This window comes from Stylophora pistillata, chromosome 1, assembly GCF_964205215.1.
Source record: "Stylophora pistillata chromosome 1, jaStyPist1.2, whole genome shotgun sequence".
Taxonomy (NCBI): Eukaryota; Metazoa; Cnidaria; class Anthozoa; order Scleractinia; family Pocilloporidae; genus Stylophora; species Stylophora pistillata.
The window spans coordinates 57,095,431-57,121,131 of NC_142519.1; the positions used below are offsets into that span (position 1 = coordinate 57,095,431).

The 25,701-nt window shown below is 39.4% G+C and overlaps 2 protein-coding genes and 1 pseudogene across 2 annotated transcripts; all 3 read left to right on the top strand.

The window, feature by feature from the left end:
* Positions 1–739: 739 nt before the first annotated feature.
* LOC148743259 (uncharacterized) lies at positions 740–3,057 on the top strand. The gene is made up of 6 exons (XM_088725131.1): positions 740–882; positions 1,087–1,156; positions 1,326–1,352; positions 1,558–1,655; positions 1,921–2,149; positions 2,229–3,057. The coding sequence occupies exons 1-6, from the start codon at positions 811–813 to the stop codon at positions 2,852–2,854; spliced, it is 1,122 nt and encodes a 373-aa protein (XP_088581257.1). The 5' UTR covers positions 740–810; the 3' UTR covers positions 2,855–3,057.
* A 2,264-nt stretch (positions 3,058–5,321) lies between these two features.
* On the top strand, positions 5,322–12,271 carry LOC148743260 (uncharacterized; annotated as a pseudogene).
* Positions 12,272–14,299: 2,028 nt separating this feature from the next.
* On the top strand, positions 14,300–24,396 carry LOC148743261 (uncharacterized). The gene is made up of 6 exons (XM_088725140.1): positions 14,300–14,879; positions 21,711–21,783; positions 21,932–21,958; positions 22,619–22,707; positions 22,962–23,154; positions 23,581–24,396. The coding sequence occupies exons 1-6, from the start codon at positions 14,874–14,876 to the stop codon at positions 24,204–24,206; spliced, it is 1,014 nt and encodes a 337-aa protein (XP_088581266.1). The 5' UTR covers positions 14,300–14,873; the 3' UTR covers positions 24,207–24,396.
* The last annotated feature ends 1,305 nt before the right edge of the window (positions 24,397–25,701 follow it).

Sequence of the window (25,701 nt, forward strand, 5' to 3'; positions counted from 1 at the left end):
CGTGCGCGCAAACATAAACTCTTGCTAAATGAGAGCAAGGTGTCACATGCAGTTGAGAGAAAATGGTGACGGCTCTTGTAATAGGGGCTTCATTCAATTTTAGATCGATTGAGAGCCTATGGTTGATGCGAAGGGTAGAATGGATCTTTTTTTGCAGCCTACAGGCTATTTAAAAAATTTCAAAAATACTTCCCGTTTCATGGTTCACGTTACGTAATCCTTTATCCATGTTACTAATTAAATGTGTCAGGCAAATTTGACAAACGCATCCGAAGAAGGAACAAGGTTAGGTCTTACAGGCCTGTGAGACTTACGTTACTGGAATAAATCACGTTTTGGGGCCAAGAAGGACAAGAAAGAGCTAGAAAGACGAGTGAAAGTACCCATTCGCTTCATTTGCGAGAGATCAGAGCTGAACGGTCCAAGATTTATTCAAGATTTATTTGAATTAGTTGACAAGCTATTCCACTTCGACAAACCCTGTGTAAATATTTTTAAACACGAATTACATTAGCATCAATTTTTATGTCCTCGTTATCTCTTCGTTTAATTTATTTGTCGAGAATCACACTAAAAATTACTTTAATCTTCGAGAATGTGCAGCCACGAAAGAAGACAGAACTAAATTAAAAGATAAGTTCATAAATGATCTTTGCATGAGAAAAGGAGTCCCAAACAGCAAATTATAATAACAAATAATCTAAGTTTTGCCGATTTTTCTCGTTCGTGTGAACTGATTAACAATCATTTTGCATTCAAAGTGTTCATTTAATTTATTTTCTTTAAACTGAGAACAAGAAGCAACTAAATATGTTTCGCTTACTTTTGGCGTTCAGTTTCGTTTTTACCTTGAGTTATGGTGCAAACGCCTTGACGAGGTCGGTAAGTTTGCCTTTGTTTTGTTCACTGATGTGACTAAAGCATATCCCGTTTTGTGGATTGAGAGAATTTTCCAAGCCGACTACCACATCGGACGAAATTCAAATTATTGTTTCGTTAGATTTACGGTGACGACCACCAGTTTTAGATGGATATGGAAATTGTAAATTCTGAAGTTGATCGATGTTTTCGCTTTTTTTTTTTCAGGATTCTGCGAACGGAACACAAAACAAGTGTGAAAAAACGGATTCGAAGGAATGTCGCTGTTGTCGCGACGGTATGTAAGAAGGTCGAAAGCAGGAGAATCTAAACTTCAGTTCATTTTCTCTTGTCGAAAGGAATTGAAAGTTTTTCACTTATCGAATTTTTTCCCGCGTTTTATACATTTTAAACGCTGGTAAGACGTTTTAAATTTTGCTATTTATTTCCTTCCCTTTATCTTCTAGGCAGAGACGGTCGAGATGGTCAAAACGGTAAAAGAAAATTCATCAATTTATCACTCACGAGATTTATATTCTAAAGTCATAAATCTTTCAATTGAAAAAGTCTCCGAGATGCTAAGTAGTTACTCAAAGGCAACATTAACAATTATTTATTTTCATAGACATAGTTCTTGTTCAAATTTTTTTTCCATCGAACTTTGAACTCACGCAATTCTATTTTTCCTTTCTATCTGAGGTATCCAAGGTCTGCAAGGCGTCCAGGGTATTCAAGGTCCGCCAGGCGTCCGAGGCAAAGATGGTTGTAACGGTCGAGACGGGAGAAACGGAGCGAAGGTTGGTGAAAAAAATCCCATTCTCTGGCTTCAGGAAAAGAAACTAGAAAAGAATGACATGACTTAAAGCAGAGCGTTGAATATATCATTTACACTGCCAAGTTGGGGTCTCTTCTACTCAGTTGCTGATACTTATCTCATATAAGCTCACTTTTGTTGCATGCTTAAAAACAGGTTCCATTGCTGATAGATGATTCAGGTCGGTCTTTACGATGTACTTGCTTTATTACATCATCAAATGAACAGTTGAAATTTTTAATTGTCAGGGTCAAAAAGGCGAACCGGGTCCGGAAAGTAAATCACCTCAAGGTGTCATCAAATTTGGTGACACTGCTGCGAATTGTACCAAGCGTACTGCTGGTACTGTCCGCTACAAAGTCCCCCAGAATGCCTTGCTGCTGTGCGATGGAAGCAATTGGTTGCCAGTGATGACCGGAGGGAAAGGTCACATGGCCAGTACACCTGGCCGTCACTGTATGGATGTTCTACGATCAGGTGAGATTATGTTTTCTAGAGGTTTGAAAGCTAATTGAGCTTAAAAGCGATCGCAAATGATCACAACGGTCTCTTTCAGGTGGTAGTCGTGGTAGCGGACTTTACTGGATCGACCCAAACGGAGGATCGCCAGATGACTCCTTCCAAGCTTTTTGCGACATGGAGACAGAGAGTGGAGGTTGGACACTAGTTGCCACAAAGTTGTCTCCAGGCTTCATTTTTATCAAAACAGCGTTCTCACCATCGGCCGCCAAAACTAAGTACGCAGATGCAGCGAGTCACATCCACCCTGGCATGGGGGACTGGGAAGAGGTTATGTTCCGGTTCAGTGATGTCAACACCATCCGGGTTATTTACAACAGGAAGGCGGGCGCTCCAAATAGGGACAAAACAGAGTTCGACAAGTTCTTGATGGGGACAACATACAATACCCCCAAGAACATCTATGGGTTTTACAAGTACAGCCCGGCAGACCACAATAAGAGGAATCCGTCTTCAAGTTTTGTGACAATATCCAGTCTGCACTACTATTCAAAATACGGGATATCTGAGGACCACGGTGGCACAGACAAGTGGATCGACATGTGGAGTGGTGCTGAAAGCTCAAACAACTACGTCACTTCCGACGATAGCCGGGCGCGTGGTACCAAGTGTATCGCGGGCTACTGTTATCTGAACAAACCAATCTGGGTGATGGTGCGATAGAAACAAGCTGTAGTCGAAAACTAAGGAAAGGTGCTGTCAAGTTTCTGTAAGGTGTTGGGATAAAAGAGAAACTACGTAAAGACAGCACAGCTTTGTTGTTTCAGTATCAAAGAGATAACAAAGAGGCTGAAAACTGGTGTTGGTCAATGTAGAGGATTTCATGATCTTTACGAGGGATAAAATAAATGCTGTTAAAACATGTAGAGGTTGGAATCTGTTTAAGTTCTCGCGGTTGAGAGATCTGTCGCCAAAATTAAGTCGCTCTTGTCAGTATGAGAGATAAACAGCCGTGGTAGCGGAAATTCAATTAATAGGCGAAGTTTTATCAAAATTCAATGTGGGAGAGTGACAAATTATTTGTTACGGCAATCTTTCTTTCATGAAATGCAATTTGATTTGCGAGCCTTGTAATTTTCGACCCCCTCTTATGTCAATCAGTTTCCAAAAAGCCAATATCTAAGAAGATTTAATTGTTTGCTTTCTACACTCTCCAAAAATAAAAGTGAAAACTCCTTTGAATTACCCTGATCGGTAACTCGGTTCTATGTTAATTTATTCAAACTTAATCTCGGTCTAATGTCTGGACTGGACTTCTGGTTGGAAGCACAATGAACCATTGACGTAAGGACTATTTTAGGAATTGGACAAGAAAAACAGATGGATCTGGAAAAATTATTCTGCTCCTTCAGCATCTAATTAGTGAGATGAAAAAAAGTAACGGAAATCAGAGGTGAATATTGTAAATCTCTTCTAACAATGACGAAAAATCCACAACCTTCTTCCTTAAAGTTTATTCAGTTTTATGTCACCTTGCTTTTCACCCTCTAATCTAATCTCGTGTCCACATCCTACCGCGTACCTACAGCCGCTCGGCCGTGGAAGGTCTAGGTAAGAGACCCCTCTCTTTCCTCCCTTCCTTTCTGAGCCTCCTCCCCTGCCCTTCCCACTCACACGTCTCAAATTTCTCTCACATATCATCATTACTTCGACGATCATTGTGGTGCATTTTGCGGGTTAAAATGGAGATTCTGGCGGGTTAAAAGGTTTATAACCCGTTTGCACGCTCGCGTGATTGTTTAGGCTCTTCCAGTGTTATCATTTCATTTCTTTCTTTTGTTTCTCTCAGTGCCATAAAAGTGATAATAATGGTATATTTAACAATTATTCCACGAGCGCGCGTTGGATATGAGATGATAGATAGCCACCTCGGCGCTACGCGCCTCGTTGGCTATGATCATCTCATATCCAACAAGCGCGAGTGGAATAATTGTTTTATTAAAAAAAAAAAACGCCCTTAAGATATTAGACAAATCTTCTCGACTTTATTTCGTTAGAAGAGACCGGATGTTACGATGTACAGATATTAGATTATGGTATATTGGCTGATATACCATAATGGCTAAGCCAATAAAAAGTCTTGAATTGCATTATCCAATGATCTAGTTTTTAATAATACTGTTTATGTTCTGAGACAAATCTTTTTTGGCTCTTTTCAGACTCATTTTAACCCTCGCCTAGCGGCTCGGGAGAAAATGAGTCCAGCTCTGATTGGGGCCCCAAACATTTCTATGCATGCGAACATAAAACTCTTGTATTTTGAGAGCATGGTATTGGGAGAAAAATGGCGACGGTTCTTGTTATAGGAACCTCAATTAATATTTTAGATCGATCGAAAAATCTTATGGTGTATATGCGAAGGGCAGAGTTAACCTTTTTACAGCCTACAGGCAGTTAACAAAATTTCAAAAATACTTCTCGTTTACGATTGATTTCACGTGATCTTCGATCCTTGTTACCAGTTTATGAGTCAGACAAATTTGACAGTACGCATCCGAAGAAAGAAAAGATTAGGTCTCTAAGGCTAGTAGGAACTGTACTTTACCAGGGCTAGTCACATTTTGAGGCCAAGGAGGACAAGAAAGAACTAGAAAGACAGGTGACAGTACCCCTTCGCATTAAGGGATCAGTGCTGAACGATTCAAGTTCGACAGACACTGTGTAATTATTTTAAAACACGAATAACGTTAGAATCGATTTTTATTTCCACATTATCTCTCCGTTGGATTCCTTTGTCGAGAACCGCACTAAAAATTACTTTAATCCTTGAGAATGTGCAGCCATGAAAGAAAAGAAGAAGGAAAACAGAAATTGATTAAAAGATAAATTCATAAATGATCTTTGTCAAAGAAAAGCCACCCCTAAACAGCAAACAGAAATAATAGATTAATAGTCTATGCTGTGGGTTTTGTCGATTTTTCTCGTTCATGTTAAGAAGAAACAACCCTTTTTGCATTCAAAGTGTTCACTTAATTTCATTTTATTTAATGATATTGAAACATTTCTGAGAAGAAGAGGCAACTAAACACTTACTTAAACCGCTTACTTCTTGCATTCAGTTTCGTGTTTGCCTTGAATTATAATACAAACGCATTGGCCAAGTCGCTACGTTTCTTAAGTTAATCCATATATGACTGGAGCATATTCCGTTTTGTTGATTAAGAAAATTTTTCAACCCGACTTCGTGACAGGTACCGGACGAAGTTTATGGTTTTGTTAGATTTACGGCGAGGACTTCCAGTTCTAGATCGATATAGAAATCGTAAATTCTGAAGTTGATCGATTTTTCTTCTTTTTTTCTTTTAGGGTTCTGCGAACGGAACACGGCAAAACCACTGTCGAAAAACGGATCCAGAGGAATGCCGCTAATGTCGCGATGGTACAAGGGAAGGTCGAAAGCAATTGAAACTTTTACACGTATCGACTTTTTGTCCCGTGTTTTATACATTTTAAACGCTCATAAGAAAAATGTTAAAAGTAGCTAAATATTTTTTCATTCTCCGTCTTCTATGTAGAGACGATCGGGATGGTGAAAATAGTACAAGAAATGTATAAAAAAATTCATCATTTTATCACTGACGAGCTCCAGATTCATTTTGTAAATCCTTCAATTGTGCAATTCTCCAATTTTCTTCGCGGCGCTAAGTAGTTATGAAAAGGCAACAGTAATAATTATCAATTTCCATAGACTCGATTCTTATCAAATAAATTTTTTATCGAGGACTTAGAACTCGCAAAATGTTTTCCTCTTACAAGGTATTTAGGTCCGCAAGGCGTCCGAGGCAAAGATGGTTGTGACACGGAATGAAACAACAAGAATACGTAGTAAATAGACAAGAGACACTTGAAGAAACTAGATGAGGGTATAAAATGCCCGTTCTCGATCGAGACTGCAAAGATTTAGTCAAATAATATTGCACACACAATAGGCTTTCCTTTTACAGAAAATACTTTGAAAGGCCACTACCCCCGCATTGCATCCTGGTTGAGCGCGGCCCTTTCAAAGAACCCGCTTTCCCGTAGTTCTTAGAACAAGGCTTCTACGTGCGTCTATGTTTAGTAAGAGGGAGACTTAGCCGATGAATATACTGCCATGTGCCTCGCTGAGGCTTGATTTTGTGGTACGTGCTCTCGAAATTGAACTTTCGCAGGTTTGGAAAAGTTTCATCGAGTTTCTTTTTTTTCTTTTAATCTTTTTTTCATCGCCTGATTTGAGAGGTTTTTTATTGTGAGCATTTGAGGTCAATTCAAACTTGTTTATTCCCCTATAAGCGTTCGACGAGAATCATTTACTTTATATAGATGTTTAATACTATGTAAGAATTAACAATTATTCGCCTCAGGTTTGGTAAATATCGTCGAATAATCCCCTCGACTTCGTCTCGGGGATTATTCAACAATATTCACCGAACCTGAGGCGAATAATTGTTTTAGTATAATTTCAGAGCTGAACAACAGAGAAATATCTTAAATAATAACATTTTAGTAACATTTATTAACATTTTATTTTAACAGTTTATATAAACCGCGTGGGACGGTTTATATAGCGTCATATAAGGAACCGCTCGACCAGTCAGATTGCTGGTAACTCTTTGCTCAGCTCTGAAATTATACTAAAACGGAATATCAGGGAAAGACGGGGAAGCTCAAATATCCATTCAGATGGCTTTGTGTCTACAGTTTAGTTTGATATAACAGTAGAAGTAGCAGTAGAAATGGTATGTGAGGAAAAATGACCTTTCGATGTCATGGTACACGCCCACATCCGAATTCCATGGGATTCTAGAATAGAAGGGAAACATAACATCACGTAGTCAGTTTCCATTAGGTATAAAAACTGAACGAGCGTCTGGTCACACATAGTGTGAACGGTGTCATGCCGATCATATTATTACTTTCAGCGAGTTCATACGTACTCTAGAACTGCAGCTGGTTCTGCTCCACCGACGACCAAGGATAATCTAAACATCAGCATTATACTATTTTTCCCCTCATTTAGCAAGGTATCCAAGGTATTCAAGGTCCGCAAGGCGTCCAAGGTAGAGACGGCCGCAACGGTAGAGACGGGAGAAACGGAGAGAAGGCTTGTGAAGAAAAGGAAAAGAGGGAGAAAAAAAAATAATAAACGTCAGACCGGCTGTTTTGGATAAATTGAAATGTTTAAGACCGTGCAAACTGAAATTCTAGCTCATTTCAGAGCGCTGATATTGTGATATGATGGGCATAGTAATAACTTATTCTATAAAGTTACTGGTAGTCTAGTGAATTGGTATTTCAAAGTATTTTTTGGAGGTAAACAACTGTTTTAGGGACAGTTGCGATGATCTGAGACGTTCCTCAGTTCCTCTGTCTGCATAAATTAAATTATTTTATCATATTTTTGCTATTAGGGTGAAAAAGGTGAGTCTTGTGTCTCAACCGCTGAATTATGAACAACAAGTATCACTGGCACTGTTCGCTACAATGCTCCCCGAAAGGCTTTGGAATGGTTTGATGGTAAAGCTTGATTACCGGTGGTGATTGGCTGGAAAGGTTTGGCTGCTAATAAACCAGGACGTCACTGTCTAGATATTTTGAAGTCAGGTGAGTTTGAAATACAGCGTCCTTGTCAAGGAAAAGAGAATTACTGTGAAGAAATTAAACGGAACACGAGCCTTAAGAACGGAACCTTAAGAATCTAAGAATTCGACCTTGCAAGCCTTAAGAACTCAACACTGCGAACATTTGATATATTTTCAGTTAGAACTTAACATGAAACCGAATACTGTTTATGTTATCCAAGGGGCGTGTTTATTGACGTACGCTTAGCTTTCACATGCCAGAATTGGGTTTAATCCTTCGAGAGAAGTTGTTTTTCACGAGTACGGAAAGTTTTTTTTTTTTAACGTGCTAGAGCCTTGGAGTTGAATCTTGTAAAACCTAATTCTTCCAAACCTAATTCTTTGTCATTTTGCTTCCCCTTATGCAGTGGCGTGACCCCCCCTTTTACTTTGAGTGCTGTATGCCTATGGGTTGTGCAAGCTCTTGTAGGACATTTGAAATTCTTAGCACAGCAGTTGAATGGGTTAAGTTGCCCATCATAAGCTAAAAATAGATCATATCGTTCATCCGTTGTATGATTTTCCAATTATTGCCCCAGAAAAGCAACTTTGTCTGACTCAGCTAGATTTGTTTATTGATCTTGGTTCATATGTTGGCATTCCCATTGCACCTGAGAAAACCTGCGGCCCTCTTACTACGTTATATTTTGAAGGCATCGAACTAGATTCTGTGTTGCAGGAAGCTCGTTTGCCTCCATAAAAAATACGTACACATTCTTCTTTGATTTTAGAATTTTGTTTAGGAAGAAGGTCGTCCTACGGAAGAGACGATCTTTAACGGGCCTTTTAAATTTTGCTTGTTCCCATCGTTTAGCTTCTCTGCCTGACCCCACTAAATCTGAAATGATCAAACTCGCACTGCGGGTTACAGTAAAATGAACCCTTCGAGAGACACTCGTTACCCATTTCTTTACCCATACTAGAAAATATCATCTTGGCCGCGAACAAACTCAATCATCAAGAAAAAAAAAAAAAAAAAAAACCAAAACAAAACAAAACAAAACAAAAAAAATTAGCTCAGGCCATGTTTGCTGTTGCGTTCTTTGCGGCCCTTGGACCCACAGATCAGGGATTTTGGACGCGGAAACTCTAATGCATTTCCGCGATATATATGAACCTCCACAATGGGGTCTGCTAAACAGGCCACTTAAGTGGCTTTAGCAGATCTCTCCCTCTCTATTCTGCCCATTGCTCGCAGTTCATCTTTCAACTGGGTACCGGCTGCCCCACCACTCAAAGCTATCCTGGTCTCTGCTACTACCTTTGATCGTTGTCTGGCAGTTTTCCTTGTTACCTCATGAGTTGTTTTCCTTGCCCTGGTCCTTTTAACCAATTCTAAGGGCTGAAAATGAATTATCTTAACTTTTATTTTGAAAATGAATGTATTTTTGACTTAAAAATTTTTTTTTATTACCTGGCCACCTGTTTTCAGGAGAATAGTTGCCCCATCCTGAGACTGTGATAGAAACTGTCGAATAATAAATAGTCCAACTTCCTCCTTTAGGGATGTATAAACTTCCTTTGGGCTGGTTAGCAGTTGGCTTACTGTCAGTTCTCCACAGGTGGTTGTTGTTGCTGGTCCATTTTCCACTGCTGCAGGTAGAGGTTTCACTGGGACAAGGAGGGGTGATGTTACTGGAACTGATCTTTGCAAAGGAGTTAAAATGTGTGTGGGTGCTGTTGTAGGCTGTGGAATGCAACATTCTTGATGTTGTGGTAGTTGGTGGAGTTTTACTGTGTGTGCACAAGAAGGACATCGAAAATCTAGCTCTGAAAGTATTGTGCGAAGAACAAAAGGGCTGGCTCAATGAACTTATTTGGATTTTCAATGTTTGTTCGGCACACCGGGCAAAGGGATCCACAGGTTTCGAAAGAAAATGATAAACAACTAGCAAAAAATATGTGTGGAGTTAGGCATTTTGTCTGGACTGGTTGATCAAGTACCTCTTTGCAAATTGGGCACATGTACTCGTGCTTGATGTTTTCAGCAAACTGTTCTGGATAAAGAGGTTCTGATCCTCGATAGCTTTCTAGACTCTTTACCTCCTCAGAGAATGAGAGTGTGGCAGGGTCTGGTTGGAAGCTTAGAGTACTAGACATTCCTTCCACCATTTCCACTGGTTCCTCAGGTCCAGCTGTCGAGTCCTCTCTGGGCTTTACACCAGGTTTACTCTTCTTCTTCCTGCCAGGTTTCTCTTGATCTTTAGAGGAACTGCAGATCTTACAGTTTCCAGTTCGTCTGTGAGGGGGCCACACATTAATTGCAAGGCGTGTGCCTCCTCTTAGTGCAAGCTTATAACACTTGTGGCAGAACTTGGGAGGGCACATGTCAAGATCATCTTTATGAACTTTGACACCAAAGGCTGTAAAAATTATCTCCATCTTAACAGCGCAAAGAAAACTGTTCTCATACTTATCTTTTGCCTTCTTCAATCGCTCTCCACAAATTCGGCATATTTTTTCTAATATTTGTCGATGTTCAGAGAGACGAAAGGTAGCCATCTAAATGTGTAATCGAACGGAGCACTAAATTGACTCAAGAAATGTTTCGAAATTCCTTTTCGTGAGCTTTTATTGCTTCAGAATGGTACGCCCTTTGGGTTTGTACCTTGGTTCAGGACGGGGTGTCTATTTATCTATTTATATTTGCATTTCTTGTGTTATTGCGTGCAGTTCGTTCCATTTGAAGGGGCAGGGAATACTCGCAATAAACCATGTGAATCTTGCCAAGAAGAACGATTTACCTACCAGATCAATGAACAAATATTAACATGTAATTGAAGGGTTTTTCATCCCTGATCGTGATCGAAATTTTCACCGAAAGAAACGTCTTGTCCGTGCTTTCACTATTTCCTGTAGCTTCCCGTGACAGATCGATCACGTAAACTTGTTGGGAAGGAAATCACACGCACACAGTGCGACTTTCGTGCACGTGATAGAAGGCCGTGGATATTTTAGCAGCTTGTCATACATCGCGTATTCTTTATTTAGCCCATGGATAAGCACGATTGTATTAAGAAGTTAAAATCGCGCAGTTCAGGGGAATTAGCTCGAGGTCAAAGAGAAAATGGACGCCATATTTACTATTTCGGTGGTGAACGGTAGTGGCGGATTACACCGCTCAAAACAATTCGGATTAAAACGTCTTGGTACAGAAACGTACAGCAAAGGAGAGATGTACAGCCAGAGTCGTTTCTTTATTTAAGGAAAAATTCGAAGCAGTCAGAATCTTGCCTGAAAATAAGAAGACCTCTAAGAGGTGATAAGTCATCACGGGTCAAAACAAAGTGCTTTGAAGCCGTCGCATAATTGACTATCCCACAGATGCCGTCTTTCCAAGGTGAACATTAACCAGAGAAGCAAAAGACAATGAGTGCGCATAATTCAGCTATATCCTTAGGCTCTGCGCTTATACTTTATGCGACTTAGTGATCAGTGGGCTCTTTCTTGTTGAGCCGTTAAGTGAACATTTACAGCGGTTTCAAACTTAAAATGTCAATCTGACATGCGCGAACTAAATTTCCACTGGCGGGCGTTTTGAAACAGCCGTGCACTTGTGTACATTTCTAAGGCTGAGCTTGTGTCTTAACCCTTGCCTCAAGAAGGATCCAATTTACACCAAAGTTTATAGGGAGCGGGGGGGTGGGGTGAGGTGGAAAAACGTTTGCAGTCTGAAAACTAAAGAAAAAGAGGCCCGCAACCAGGCCTGTAATTGTATTTATACTCCGCGCATACAAGCCCCGTATGTAATATGCTCTTCAGTACTGAAAAAATAACCAGCCAGGCAACCTGCATAAATTCATATCTTTCGGAGAGAAATTAATTTCCTTTTTGATGGTTTTTTTTAATTCTTTCAGGTCACGGTCGTGGTAGCGCACTTTACTGGATCGATCCAAGCAATGGCTCGACAGATGACTCGTTCCAGGCTTTTTGCGACATGGAGACCGATGGAGGAGGCTGGACACTATTTTCCACCAAAGTGTACCCAAGCTTCCTCTTCATCAAAACATCCTTCGCAGCATCAGCAGCAAGAACCACAGACGCAGATGCGGCGAGTCACATCCACCCTAATATGAGGGACTGGGAGGAAGTCATGTTCGGGTTCAGTGAGGTAAATACCCTTGTTGTTACTAACAAAAGGAAAGCGGGCGCTCCAAATAAGGACAAAACTGAGTTCGGCAAGTTCCTGATGGGGACAACTTACAATAAGGCGAGGAACATCTTCGGTTTTACAAGTACAGCCCGGCAGATCACAATAAGAGAAATTCACCTTCTGGTTTTGTCGCAATAGTCGGTTTGCACATCTATTCAAACAAAGGAATATCTGAATCCCAGGTGGTACACACAAATGGCTTGACATGTGCAATGGTGCTGAAGTCACCAACGACTACCTCACTTCCGGCGACAGCCGCGCTCGCGGCACCAAGTGTATCGCGGGCTATTGTTATTTGAACAACAAATCTGGATGATGGTGCGATAAGGGCAAACTGTAGTTGAAATATAAGAAAAGGCCCTGTCAAGTTCCTGTAAGGTGTTGGGATAAAAGAGAAACTACATAAAAACAACGCAGCATTACTTTTTTTAGTAAAAAAGAGGTAAAAAAAGCAAACAAAGTTGTGTTGTTCAAAGTAAAGGATTTTCGTGATAAAACATTTAATAATATATTAGATAAAATAAATGCTGTCAAGCATGAAGAGGCTGGAACTCTATTGAATTGTAACAGCAAACTTTCTCTTATGAAACGGAATATAATTATTTGATCCTCTTAACTTTCGATCTCCTGTAATGTCAGCCAGCTTTCAAAACTCCCAGTTCACAAAGAATTTCACCTTTTCTTTGAATTGTCTCAAAAGATAAAATGAAAACCATTCGAACTACGGCATAGCAGTACTTCTGTCAGTTTTATGCTAATTTATTCAAACTTAATTTATCTCGCTCTTATTTCTGGACTAATGAACCACTGACCAAAAGGCTATCTAGGGAGTTTGACGAGAATAAAGAAAAGCAGGAAAAATGTTTCTGTGAGTTCAACATGTATCTAGCGAGACGAAGGAAAGTTAAAGGAATCGGGGGTAAATTTTGGAATCGTATTAATAATAGTAGTAATCCAAAAAAATGTGATATAGAAACTGGAAATATTTGTTTTCAATTTTTTTTTGGTCATCGCACAGATGACTGCGTCGTAATCAAATAAATTAAAAGGTTTATGGATGTTATGTCACTGTTTATTTACCCTCTTATCCCCTTCCTTCCCCAGGGTCTGTCAACTTCTTCTCCCACCCTACCCTCCCCCAAAAACTAACGTTGGCAAATTTTTAACCAGGAATAGAAAATGAAGTCGGAATTTCATTTCCGTGGAAGGGAGACTGAAAGCTTAACCGCGTGAGGATCGGATGGTATGAATTATCTCCATTTGTGAAATAACAGAGATATTAGGAGCTCCCTGATTAGCAGAAGCCTATCTTTTATTAAACCGATAAACTCATACAAAATTGAGTCATATTGTTTTGAGTGTGAGTGATCTTCGCAGTAATGAACACTACTTAAGCAGTTGTGAAAAAAATGAAAAAATTTAGGCCTGTACAGTAGTTGAACCCATTCACTGCTTAAGTAGTGTTCATTAAGGTCCATTTAAATGGTTTCAACATTTAACCAACATGCGTTCAGCAAAAGTTGAACGCATGTTGGGTAAATGTTGGACGCAAAAACAAAGTTGTTCGGAGGCCTTTCAAATGTCTCACAAAGGCCTTACAAAGGAAAAGTTGAATCGATGTTGAACGAAACTTTAAACCGATTGAAACTTGATTCAACACGCTTTCAACAAGCTTTCGACATATTTTACGTTTTCAACAATGTTTGAACAACCTGTGTAAACCAGAGTTTAAACGCACCGAACATTTGTTTCAACAAAGTGTTGAATGCATGTTGAAGCAATGTTGAAACCGTTCAAACGGGCCTTTACAGCGGATATCACTCTCGTATTCGTCTAGGTAATCACATGATTTCGAGCGCAATTTGGAATAAATAAGCACGAGTACATTTTTGGAAAGACTAACAAAATTGCGTGAGCCCGTGGGGCGAATGCAATTTGTGCTCTTTGAAAAAATTTACAAGTGCTTATTTATTCCAAATTGCACAAGAAAAATCACGTGATTATGTATAAATGATATACATGGAAAAATACGAAGTAACTTATCATAATTATGCAGAAGAAAAGCGCGCGCATCACGTGCAAAAATAATTTATTTAAACCCTGCAAGTGACATTGACCTTGACATTGACATTGACCAATCATTCTGCCCAATTAGAATGTCTGGTTTGTTACTTTCTTTGCACTGAATTAACCCTCTTTTGTATTGAATTACCTGAAAACTGCATTTAACTTAAACCAATCGGAACTGAGTAATTTTTTCATTTATATTACTAATTTATTAATCCTTACGCATATGAAATTCATTTATTCACACAGTCTTTCATATTGTGTTTTGAGCAGGAGGCGAGGGGCGTTTGTCGTGTTTTCCCAGCATCCCCAGTAGGTTAATACGCCGATTTACCGATAGAAAGTGTTGTCTATTGCTTAACTTGATTAACACCTGTTGTTATCAAGTATAACGAGAAAACAGTGAAGATGGACAGTATCGACGATCTAGTGGTACCTTAGTGTGAAGGGTTGGTGTTAGAAGACTATGGGGAGGACCCGTTGAGAGAGATCTGACTAGGGTCCAGGTTTACTGCGCATTAACGGTCTCTCAGCTGCACAAGGTGTTACTTCCACGCATCAGAAGAATTCAGAACGGCCGTTGATTTGAAATTCTTGCTGGATTGGTTGCTCGACAAGCCAACTTTTGCGGGATTTTTTTCGGTGAAATTTAAGGGCAACCATTTGGCTTTCGTGCTGCCAAGTTTTGATTCGAGGGAAAGTATTTAAGTGCTGTTTTCGAGCGATTTTGGGGAGCATGTGTCAACAGACGTTTCCTGCCTTCCCTTTTCTTGTGTACGTGACTCGGTGGTGATTAGGGCGTCAAGCTAAAACACATCGTAACGGCCTCAAATCGCGACGAGAACAACACAGACTACTCTGTATGAAGGTAAGACTATTTCTTTGATCATTTTACACAACTTTACATTTACGGAGCTCAAAAGCAAGTGCAACTAAACCACTATATAAACTCTATAATAATCCACTGTGAAAGATCCTGTGAAAGAACCTGTGACAGAGCCTGGGCCACCTGTGGTTAGGTACCATCTGGTTTAAATCAAATTAGAAAAAGCGCGGTTCTTTAGTGGATTCTTTTAATTTTTCTCATTTTGGTTTAATCGAACCCAAATCATGGTCCTACAAAGGATGCCTCAAAAACGTTCTTTTTTTTTTCCCGCTATTACACATCGGTTGATAATGTGTTTACAAAATATCATGTCATAGTATGATGAAAATTACGGGTGGCCTTCATTTCCGTAAGCACGCATGCATCTTCTCCGCATACAACAGTTCAGTTGAGAAAGAGATTTTCAAAGCCAGTTGCTAAGATCTAGTCTTTAGTGTTTCTTCATTTTAAGTCCGAAAAACAGCCAAATACATTTTAGCGGGGAATTCATCAATTCTATGACATGATTGGCATGAGGGACAATTCCCTGACGCTCTGATTGGTGCAAGAATACCCTAATGCTGTGATCTCATTGGTGCGAGATACATACTTTAATGCAGCAAACTGATTGATGTGATAGACATACTGTAATGAGTGATCTGATTGGTGTGAGCAGCATACCACTATGCGTTAAAAAAAAAAAAAAAATTCAAAGATGGGGGGAGGTGGCGAGAGATCTCTGAACCCAGTAGATTATATGACTGCAGCCCACACTAATTTTAGCAAATGTATTCTAAATGGTGTCCAAGGTGATATTCATTTGCAAGAAACGCGACTTAAAGATGGGAACCGAGTCAAAGAAAAACTCTTAAACTAAAAAACGCCGCTGCTCGGGGAATCTTTCGAAGGCAACGGCACAAGATAGGTGACTTTTTTTTTTTTAAGCGGAAATTTTGTTCACTTGACAAGTCTAAGAAAGGCTGGGATTCAGTGATGAACTCATCTAAGGCTGCCATCCTCCAATTGAAAAAAAGATGAGGCAACAATAAAAGTTCAAGATCGAAAGGCAACAGTAAGCAACAATTTGTACAAAGTGGTGCAGAGCGTTTCTGTGCTACCGCTAACAATGACTCGCTATTTCTAAAGGCACTGATGCCGGCAGTTTGATTTTAAATGAACCAATGTGATCTGTACGCCACCCTGTGCTTATCGCAAACTGCACCTAGGAGATAACCATTTTAAATAATTATACAAACATCATTCCGTATCGTGTGCTTTTGTTGGTTTAACTTTTCTCTCATCGGCTTTGTTGTAGTAGTATGACCAAATTCGCTTTGAGAGATTTCTTCAGTGAAACAGGCTGTCTAAATGAAAAGGTTTGGTTAGTGGACCTATAGAGTCATGAGAGTACAAAATATGCTAACGACGGATTTGTTCGCTTTGAAAATTATTTAAAAAAAAATAGAAAGAAATGCGTTGGAAATTTGACGGATTGTTTATCATATATTAATAAAGAAGCCTTGAATGTGCTTTATTCTGTTGTAAAGCACTTAAGAAGTGGCGAAAATACTCAAGAAGTAGGGAAAACAACCCCACTACGTCTCGTGTTTTCCTCTACACTTCTTTCGTGCTCTGGCCGCTTCTTGCGTGCTTTAAAACAGAATAGAGCACATTCAAGGCTTCTTGTTATTTTGCTACATTTTGAGTAGTTAAGCAGTTAGTTTTTTTTTATGCTGAAAGACACCTTTTGGTTTTTCTTCTTTTGTTTATCATAGACATCACGTTCAAGTAATTATTACGAAACATCCCCCAAGGTTAATTATTCCCAGCGGTGCCTTTTCTAAGCTACATGAATTCTTTCGCGAATTTATTTCATCTAACCAAGTATTGAAAAAATATGATAACCGTGAGTTTTTCATCGTTAACCCCGCTACAACTGCGAAACTGAAAAACATGAACAACTTTATTTACAGTGTACAACATGGCACAATTAGAATCAAAAATCGTTATATATCCATATAAATTAACAAGAAAGAGCTCTCCGTAGTCACTTAAACTAACTTTAGAGTTAAACGAAAGGGGTAGGGTTACTACCATAATTCATTTCTAATATACTAAGGATCAGAGGAAAAGGTCGCTGATTAGCTCTTATATGCCTATAGTTTCAATTATTCGCTTATACCTTAGCTTTACACTCAGATAAGCACAAACTAAAGGTAGTTTGTGACAAAACAGGTACTGCGTTATTTCTGGCCCAATTGGCATTGTTACGGCGGAAGTTTCTCGGGGAAATAACGCATAGAATCTGTGAGGTAGAATAGGGGCAATCAACAAACGTCCTCACCAACTGATACATAGTATATTTGTGACAATCGATGTGCCATTTTAGTAAGAAACACGCTTTCTTCATACTCCTGAGGCCGTCTCGAATCCCCACATTACTCGTCTCTTTGCTAACAAGTAGCTTTGGTAATCACATTGCTGCACTGATTTGTGATACAAGGCTTGTGACTCATATTGCGTAAAGTAAAATATACAATGCCGGAATACATTTATCGAGGGAGAAGAAGAGAATAATGTGATCATAGTTGGTTTCACATGGCCTTCATACAATCAAAAGAATTTCGTCATAGACAATAAAAAGCCAAGTTATGCACTTGCACTGTGCCAAAGACCGTACATATAAACACCATAAACTGCAGCTCCACGGACTAACCCTTTAGATGCACCATCGGTACTTCTTATCCCAGATTTTTGTGTCTTTAAAGCCTAAGTGTAGACCGAAGCAAAATGACTTCCGTTCTTGTGGTTTCTTACCCAACGGACCCAAGTAAAATTTTCGTTGACCCCTGTCGTACATATCTACCAAAGTAAATTTAACTTATATGTATTACGTTGCCAGTTTTTGTTGGGTATTGCCGCCAGATGGATAAGAAAAATACACTCAACCCAACATCTATTAATTTTTTCATTCTCTTTTTAACCTAACCTTATTATTCAATCACTTCCCGAGGTATTGTGTTTTTCATTATTGTTCACAAACCCATTCAATTCCTGAATTTCACGCTTTAACAATCATGTTTTCATTTCGATATTCTTCTCAAAACCCATCGACTTTGAAAGCAAGGGAAAGGCCAAAGCGAAATATTTCATTGGCTAAAAGTTGAAACCAACTCAGTCATCACTATCACTATTGTATTCTCATGATAAAACAAAGTACAACAATTGACGGTTAATATTTTGACCATTTGACAATTGACATTGAACTTCATTGAGACCCTCTTGTTTTACCTGTGTCAAGCAGTGGCATAAAAAAAACCTCTTGAGAATTCTCAATCGGGCGATTCCAAAACCTACAAAAGAGACTCTTGAGTGCACGCACGCATGAGCAAAAACAAATGAACAAATAAACCCACGCACCGGTTCCATGGGATTTTAGAACACTGACGGAAACGGAAACATAACATCACGTGGTTAGTTTCCATTTGCTATAAAAATGGAAATTAACCACGAATTGATGTGATAGACATCAAAAACTAATTGATGTGATAGACATACTGTAATGAGCGATCTGATTGGTGCGAGCAGCATACCACTATGCGGTGAAAAAAAAAAAAAAATTATTCAAAGATGAGGGGAGGTTGCGAGAGACCTCTGAACCCAGTAGATTATATGACTGCAGCCCACACTAATTTTAGCAAATGTATTCTAAATGGTGTCCAAGGCGATATTCATTTGCAAGAAACGCGACTTAAAGATGGGAACCGAGTCAAAGAAAAACTCTTAAACTAAAAAACGCCGCTGCTCGGGGAATCTTTCGAAGGCAGCGGCACAAGATAGGTGACTTTTTTTTTTTTAAGCGGAAATTTTGTTCACTTGACAAGTCTAAGAAAGGCTGGGATTCAGTGATGAACTCATCTAAGGCTGCCATCCTCCAATTGAAAAAAAGATGAGGCAACAATAAAAGTTCAAGATCGAAAGGCAACAGTAAGCAACAATTTGTACAAAGTGGTGCAGAGCATTTCTGTGCTACCGCTAACAATGACTCGCTATTTCTAAAGGCACTGATGCCGGAAGTTTGATTTTAAATGAACCAATGTGATCTGTACGCCACCCTGTGCTTATCGCAAACTGCACCTAGGAGATAACCATTTTAAATAATTATACAAACATCATTGCGTATCGTGTGCTTTTGTTGGTTTAACTTTTCTCTCATCGGCTTTGTTGTAGTAGTATGACAAAATTCGCTTTGCGAGATTTCTTCAGTGAAACAGGCTGTCCAAATGAAAAGGTTTGGTTAGTGGACCTATAGAGTCATGAGAGTACAAAATAGGCTACCGACAGATTTGTTTGCTTTGAAAATTATTTAAAAAAAATAGAAAGAAATGCGTTGGAAATTTGACGGATTGTTTATCATATATTAATAAAGAAGCCTTGAATGTGCTTTGTTCTGTTGTAAAGCACTTAAGAAGTGGCGAAAATACTCAAGAAGTAGGGAAAACAACCTCACTACGTCTCGTGTTTTCCTCTACACTTCTTTCGTGCTCTGGCCGCTTCTTGCATGCTTTAAAACAGAATAGAGCACAGTCAAGGCTTCTTGTTATTTTGTTACATTTTGAGTAGTTAAGCAGTTAGTTTTTTTTTATGCTGAAAGACACCTTTTGGTTTTTCTTCTTTTGTTTATCATAGACATCACGTTCAAGTAATTATTACGAAACATCCCCCAAGGTTAATTATTCCCAGCAGTGCCTTTTCTAAGCTACATGAATTCTTTCGCGAATTTATTTCGTCTAACCAAGTATCGAAAAAATATGATAACCGTGAGTTTTTCATCGTTAACCCCGCTACAACTGCGAAACTGAAAAACATGAACAACTTTATTTACAGTGTACAACATGGCACAATTAGAGTCAAAAATCGTTATATATCCATATAAATTAACAAGAAAGAGCTATCCGTAGTCACTTAAACTAACTTTAGAGTTAAACGAAAGGGGTAGGGTTACTACCATAATTCATTTCTAATATACTAAGGATCAGAGGAAAAGGTCGCTGATTAGCTCTTATATGCCTATAGTTTCAATTATTCGCTTATACCTTAGCTTTACACTCAGATAAGCACAAACTAAAGGTAGTTTCTGACAAAACAGGTACTGCGTTATTTCTGGCGCAAGTGGCATTGTTACGGCGGAAGTTTCTCGGGGAAATAACGCATAGAATCTGTGAGATAGAATAAGGGAAATCAACAAACGTCCTCACCAACTGATACAAAGTATATTTGTGACAATCGATGTGCCATTTTAGTAAGAAACACGCTTTATTCATACTCGTGAGGCCGTCTCGAATCCCCACATTACTCGTCTCTTTGCTAACAAGTAGCTTTGGTAATCACATTGCTGCACTGATTTGTGATACAAGGCTTGTGACTCATATTGCGTAAACTAAAATATACAATGCCGGAATACATTTATCGAGGGAGAAGAAGAGAATAATGTGATCATAGTTGGTTTCACATGGCCTTCATACAATCAAAAGAATTTCGTCATAGACAGTAAAAAGCCAAGTTATGCTCTTGTACTGTGCCAAAGACCGTACATATAAACACCATGAACTGCAGCTCCACGGACTAACCCTTTAGATGCACCATCGGTACTTCTTATCCCAGATTTTTGTGTCTTTAAAGCCTAAGTGTAGACCGAAGCAAAATGACTTCCGTTCTTGTGGTTTCTTACCCAACGGACCCAAGTAAAATTTTCGTTGACCCCTGTCGTACATATCTACCAAAGTAAATTTAACTTATATATATTACGTTGCCAGTTTTTGTTGGGTATTGCCGCCAGATGGATAAGAAAAATACACTCAACCCAACACTTATTAATTTTTTCATTCTCTTTTTAACCTAACTTCATTATTCAATCACTTCCCGAGGTATTGTGTTTTTCATTATTGTTCACAAACCCATTCAATTCATGAATTTCACGCTTTCACAATCATGTTTTCATTTCAATATTCTTCTCAAACCCATCGACTTTGAAAGCAAGGGAAAGGCCAAAGCGAAATATTTCATTGGCTAAAAGTTGAAACCAACTCAGTCATCACTATCACTACTGTATTCTCATGATAAAATAAAGTACAACAATTGACGGTTAATATTTTGACCATTTGACAATTGACAGTGAACTTCATTGAGACCCTCTTGTTTTACCTGTGTCAAGCAGTGGCATAAAAAAAACCTCTTGAGAATTCTCAATCGGGCGATTCCAAAACCTACAAAAGAGACTCTTGAGTGCACGCACGCATGAGCAAAAACAAATGAACAAATAAACCCACGCACCGCAATGTGTGGGTGGGAAAATGACCTTTCGATGTCACGGCACCCATCTACATCCCGGGGTTCCATGGGATTTTAGAACACTGACGGAAACGGAAACATAACATCACGTGGTTAGTTTCCATTTGCTATAAAAACTCTCCGATAAAACGATAACTGATAGATGTGATCAGGCAGTGGACATACCTAGAGTTTCGTCTGGGAAAGAATATCGAGGAAACTAAAATGTCTAGATTATTTATCGTGTTCATCTCTGTTTTAACCTTGAGCTCGGCGTATTCATCCTCAAAGTCCAAGTTGGTAAGTTTGAATAAGTTGCGCAATACATTAGGACTTATCATTAAATGTTTAATCTTTCTTTTTTATGGATTACTGACTAATTCCTCATCAGACACAGTTTGTTTTGAGTCGTACGTGTAGACCGAAAGTTTAAAGTTCTTTTCATGTAACAGTTTAAAGTTAGATCTATCGAGAATTCTAAATAGTTCATGTTGATTACCTCAGGGTTCTGAGAACGATGCACAACAAAATTACTTTGGAAAGTCTGATGTAAGGGACTGCTGCTACGGTCGCGATGGTAAGAATCCGCACGACGGTCAAATGCAATTTTGAAAAGAAAGTCAGTTTTATAATTTGTTTGCACTTTTTATTTACGACTTTCTTCTGCTCTGTGATCTTCTCTTTGACTGAAAGAATTGTTCGTAATTCTATATTTCATCTTTTAGGTAGAGACGGTCGGGATGGCAAAGATGGTAAAGAAAGTTGTTTGGTCTAATAGTACTTCTGTTGATTTTTTTTCTTATTTCATTTGTATGATTAAGTAGCTAGTAATGCGCCGATCAACTCGAAGTGTCAATAGCCCCTCTCCGCTCTCCCCCCTCCCCCTCCAGGCAGCCCACGGGCACTTCATTGTCATCCGTGCCCGCTGATAAGGGAATTTGACAGGAAGGCCTTCACCGGGGGTAGGATGTTGAGTATTTCTTGGGTGGGGTTGGGAATATAAACCGAGTTAAAGTGTGAAGTCTTTCTGTGGAAATACGGTTAATTTGCTCTGACATTCATAGATTAGAAACCACTCGGTATATGAGTCAACCATCCCTTTTTGCTCACTAATTGAACGCTTTTTCTTTTGGAAGGTTGTTTGACCATCAAATGTGGCTCTTGGGTTTGGCGTATTAACGCAATGTTGGCTCGGGGGGAGGGGGGGGGGACCAGAAATTTAAACGAACCATTCTTCAAAAGTTCAAATACCTGGAGGGTTTCTCGGGGGATGTTGAAGCTTCAAACTGATCGACGCTTAACTTAGTGGGAAGGTAAGGTCGTACATGCTTTACGCCTGGTTCTTCTCCACCAACAACCGAGGATATTCAAAACATCAGCATCACACTATCTTTTTCCCCTCTTTTATCAAGGTATACAAGGTATCCAGGGTATTCAGGGCCCGCAAGGTGTCCAAGGTAGAGATGGCCGCAACGGTAGAGACGGGAGAAACGGAGAAAAGGTTTGTGAAAAAACTGATAGAGAAAAAAGAGGAAAGAAAAAAAGAAACGTCAGACCTGTAGTCTTGGATTGATCGAAAAGCCTAAGACAAAACTGAAATTTTAGCTCTTTCGTAAAGCGCTAATATTAATTGTGATAAGGTCTATGGCCCTGGTAGACGTTCTTCTGTCTTAATCTTGACCCCTTCCACTCAACCCAATGTTGTCTGTATAAATATAACTTTACGAAACTGTTTCATCGCATTCTTGCTTTTAGGGTGAAAAAGGTGAGTGTTGTGTCTCAACGGCTGAATTATGTACAATTGGTATCGTTGGCACTGTTCGCTACAATGCTTCCCGAAAGGCTTTGGAGTGGTGTGATGGTAAAGCTTGGCTACCATTGGTGATTGGCTCGAAGGGTTTCGCTGCTAATGAACCGGGACGTCACTGTCTAGACATTTTGAATTCAGGTGAGTGTGAATAAGGCTTTCTTTTCAGGAAAAAGAGAATAGCAAACTTTACTCTTCATTATGACACAGTTTTGTTTTTGGTCTGGGTTTTAATTTGATTTATGTTTCCTGTTTGCCTGAGCAAAATCAACCGGGGGGGAAGAGGGGGAGACAAATCAGCGTCGTAACCCTAGCTTCAAGAAGGATCCAATTAAAACCAAAGTTTCTGGGGGGGGGGAGTTGAGGGCGAAGAAAGTTCGCAGTCTGGCAGCTGAAGAAAAAGAGGCCCACAACCAGGCTTGTTGTTGCAGTTAGACTCCCCGCATATAAGTCCCGTATGTAATATGCTCTTCAGTACTAAAAAAATAACCAGCCGGGCAAGCTGCCTAAAATTATTTATTCTGGAGAGAAATCAAATACCTTTTTGTTCACTTTTTATTTTTTAAGGTTTCGGTCATGTTAGTGGACTTTACTGGATCGATCCAAACGGAGGCTCGACAAATGACTCATTCCAGGCTTTTTGTGACATGGAGACCGAGGGTGGAGGCTGGACACTAGTTGCCACGAAAGTGTCTGCAAGCTTTTTCTTTATCATGTCAACATTCTCAACATCAGCAGCAAAAACCACAGACGCAGATGCGGCAAGTCACATCCATCCCAACATGGGGGACTGGGAAGAAGTTATGTTCCGGTTCAGTGATGTCAATACCATCCGGGTTATTTACAACAGGAAGGCGGGCGCTCCAAATCCTGAAAAAACAGAGTTCGACGAGTTCTTGATGGGCAAAAGTTACATGGAGGCCAACAAAGTCTATGGGTTTTACAAATACAGCCCGGCAGACCACAATAAGAGGAGTCCATCCTCTGGTGTTGGCACAATATCCCATCTGTCCTTCTATTCATACCATGGTATATCTGAATACCATACCGGTAGTGACAAGTGGCTTGACATGTGGAATATTGTTGATCCCTCCAACAACTACGTCACTTCCGACGACAGCCGTGCTCTCGGTACGAAGTGTATCGCAGGCTACTGTTATCTGAACAAACCCATCTGGGTCATGGTGCGATAAAAAAAAAAAAAAAAAAAAAAAAAACTTTAGTTGAAAACTAAGAGAAAGCGCTGTCAAGTTTCTGCAAGGTGTTGGGATAAAATAGAAACTATGTAGAGACAGCAAAGCTTTGTTGTAGTTGTTTCAAGTGCTAAGGAAAACGGTATTGGATAATGCAAGCTTGGTGGTTGAATAAGGAGAATAAATGATGTGGAAACATTTCATGGTGTTTTATAAAAAATTAATTTTATCACATACCGGTCAAGTTATGTGCTATATGGTTTAATCAAATCAGAAAAAGTACAGCTCTTTAGGGGATTCTTTTGATTTTTTTCAATTTGGTTCAATCGATCCCGAATTTAACTTAAATGAACCCAAATCATGGTCCTATAGGAGGATGCCTCCTAAACGTTCCTTTTTTATTGGTATTGCCAATCGGTTGATAACGTGTTTACAAAATATTATGTCACAGTCGTATGAAACTTGCGAGTGTCCTACATTTCGTAAGCACGCATCTTTTCAGCATAAAACAGTTTTAGCGTTGAGAAAGAAAGTTTCCAAGCCAGTTGTTAAGATTTAGTCTTAAACGTTTGTTCATTTATAATCCAAAAACAGCCAAAGATATTTTCCTAGGAACTCATTCATGCAATTCATTCTATGAAATGATTGGCGTAAGGGATGATTCCCTGACGTTTTTATTGGTGTAAGAATACCCAATGCTGTGATCTTATTGGTGCAAAATAATACTCTAATGCAGGATCTGATTGGTGGTAGCAACAAACCTCTCGGTATGCTGACATAGGGTTAATATCAAAAGCAAAAAAAAACAAGAAAAAAAAACAAAAAACCAAACAAAAGAACGAATCAGGTGGCGAGAGATCTCTGAATCCTATAGATCATGTGACTGCTGCCCAAACTAATTAAAGTCGTGTTTACTCAAAGCGATTTATAGATTTATTCGCAAGGAACACGACTCAAAAATGGGAACCGATTCATAGGAAATCTCTTGAACTAAAAACGGCCGCTGCGGAGGCAACGGCAAAAGAAAAATGACTTCTTTTTTCAGTGCAAATTCTGTCCTCTTGTCAAGTCTTAGCACGGCTGAGATTCCTGATGAACTCATCTAAAGCCGCCATCCACGAATTAGACAAGAATAGCCAATATTAAGAGTTCAAGAACGAAAGGCACCAGTAAACAGCCATTTGTACAAAGTGGTTCAAAGCGTTTCTGCCGCGCTACCGTTCTAAGAACCCTTGCGCGCAACGATGACTCGTAATTTCTTAAAGCACTGATGCCAGCGCTTTGATTCTATATGAACCAGCGAGACCTGTAAGTCACGCTATGTTTATCACAAACTGTCCATCGATCATTGTATTCCTTCCCTGTACCGCAAACATCAGTGCCTATCGCGTGCTTTTGTTGGTTTGACTTTTTTCTCATCGGCTTTGTTTCAGTAGTATGACTGAATTAGCTTTGAGAGATTTCATTAGTCAAACATGCTGTCCAAATGAAAAGG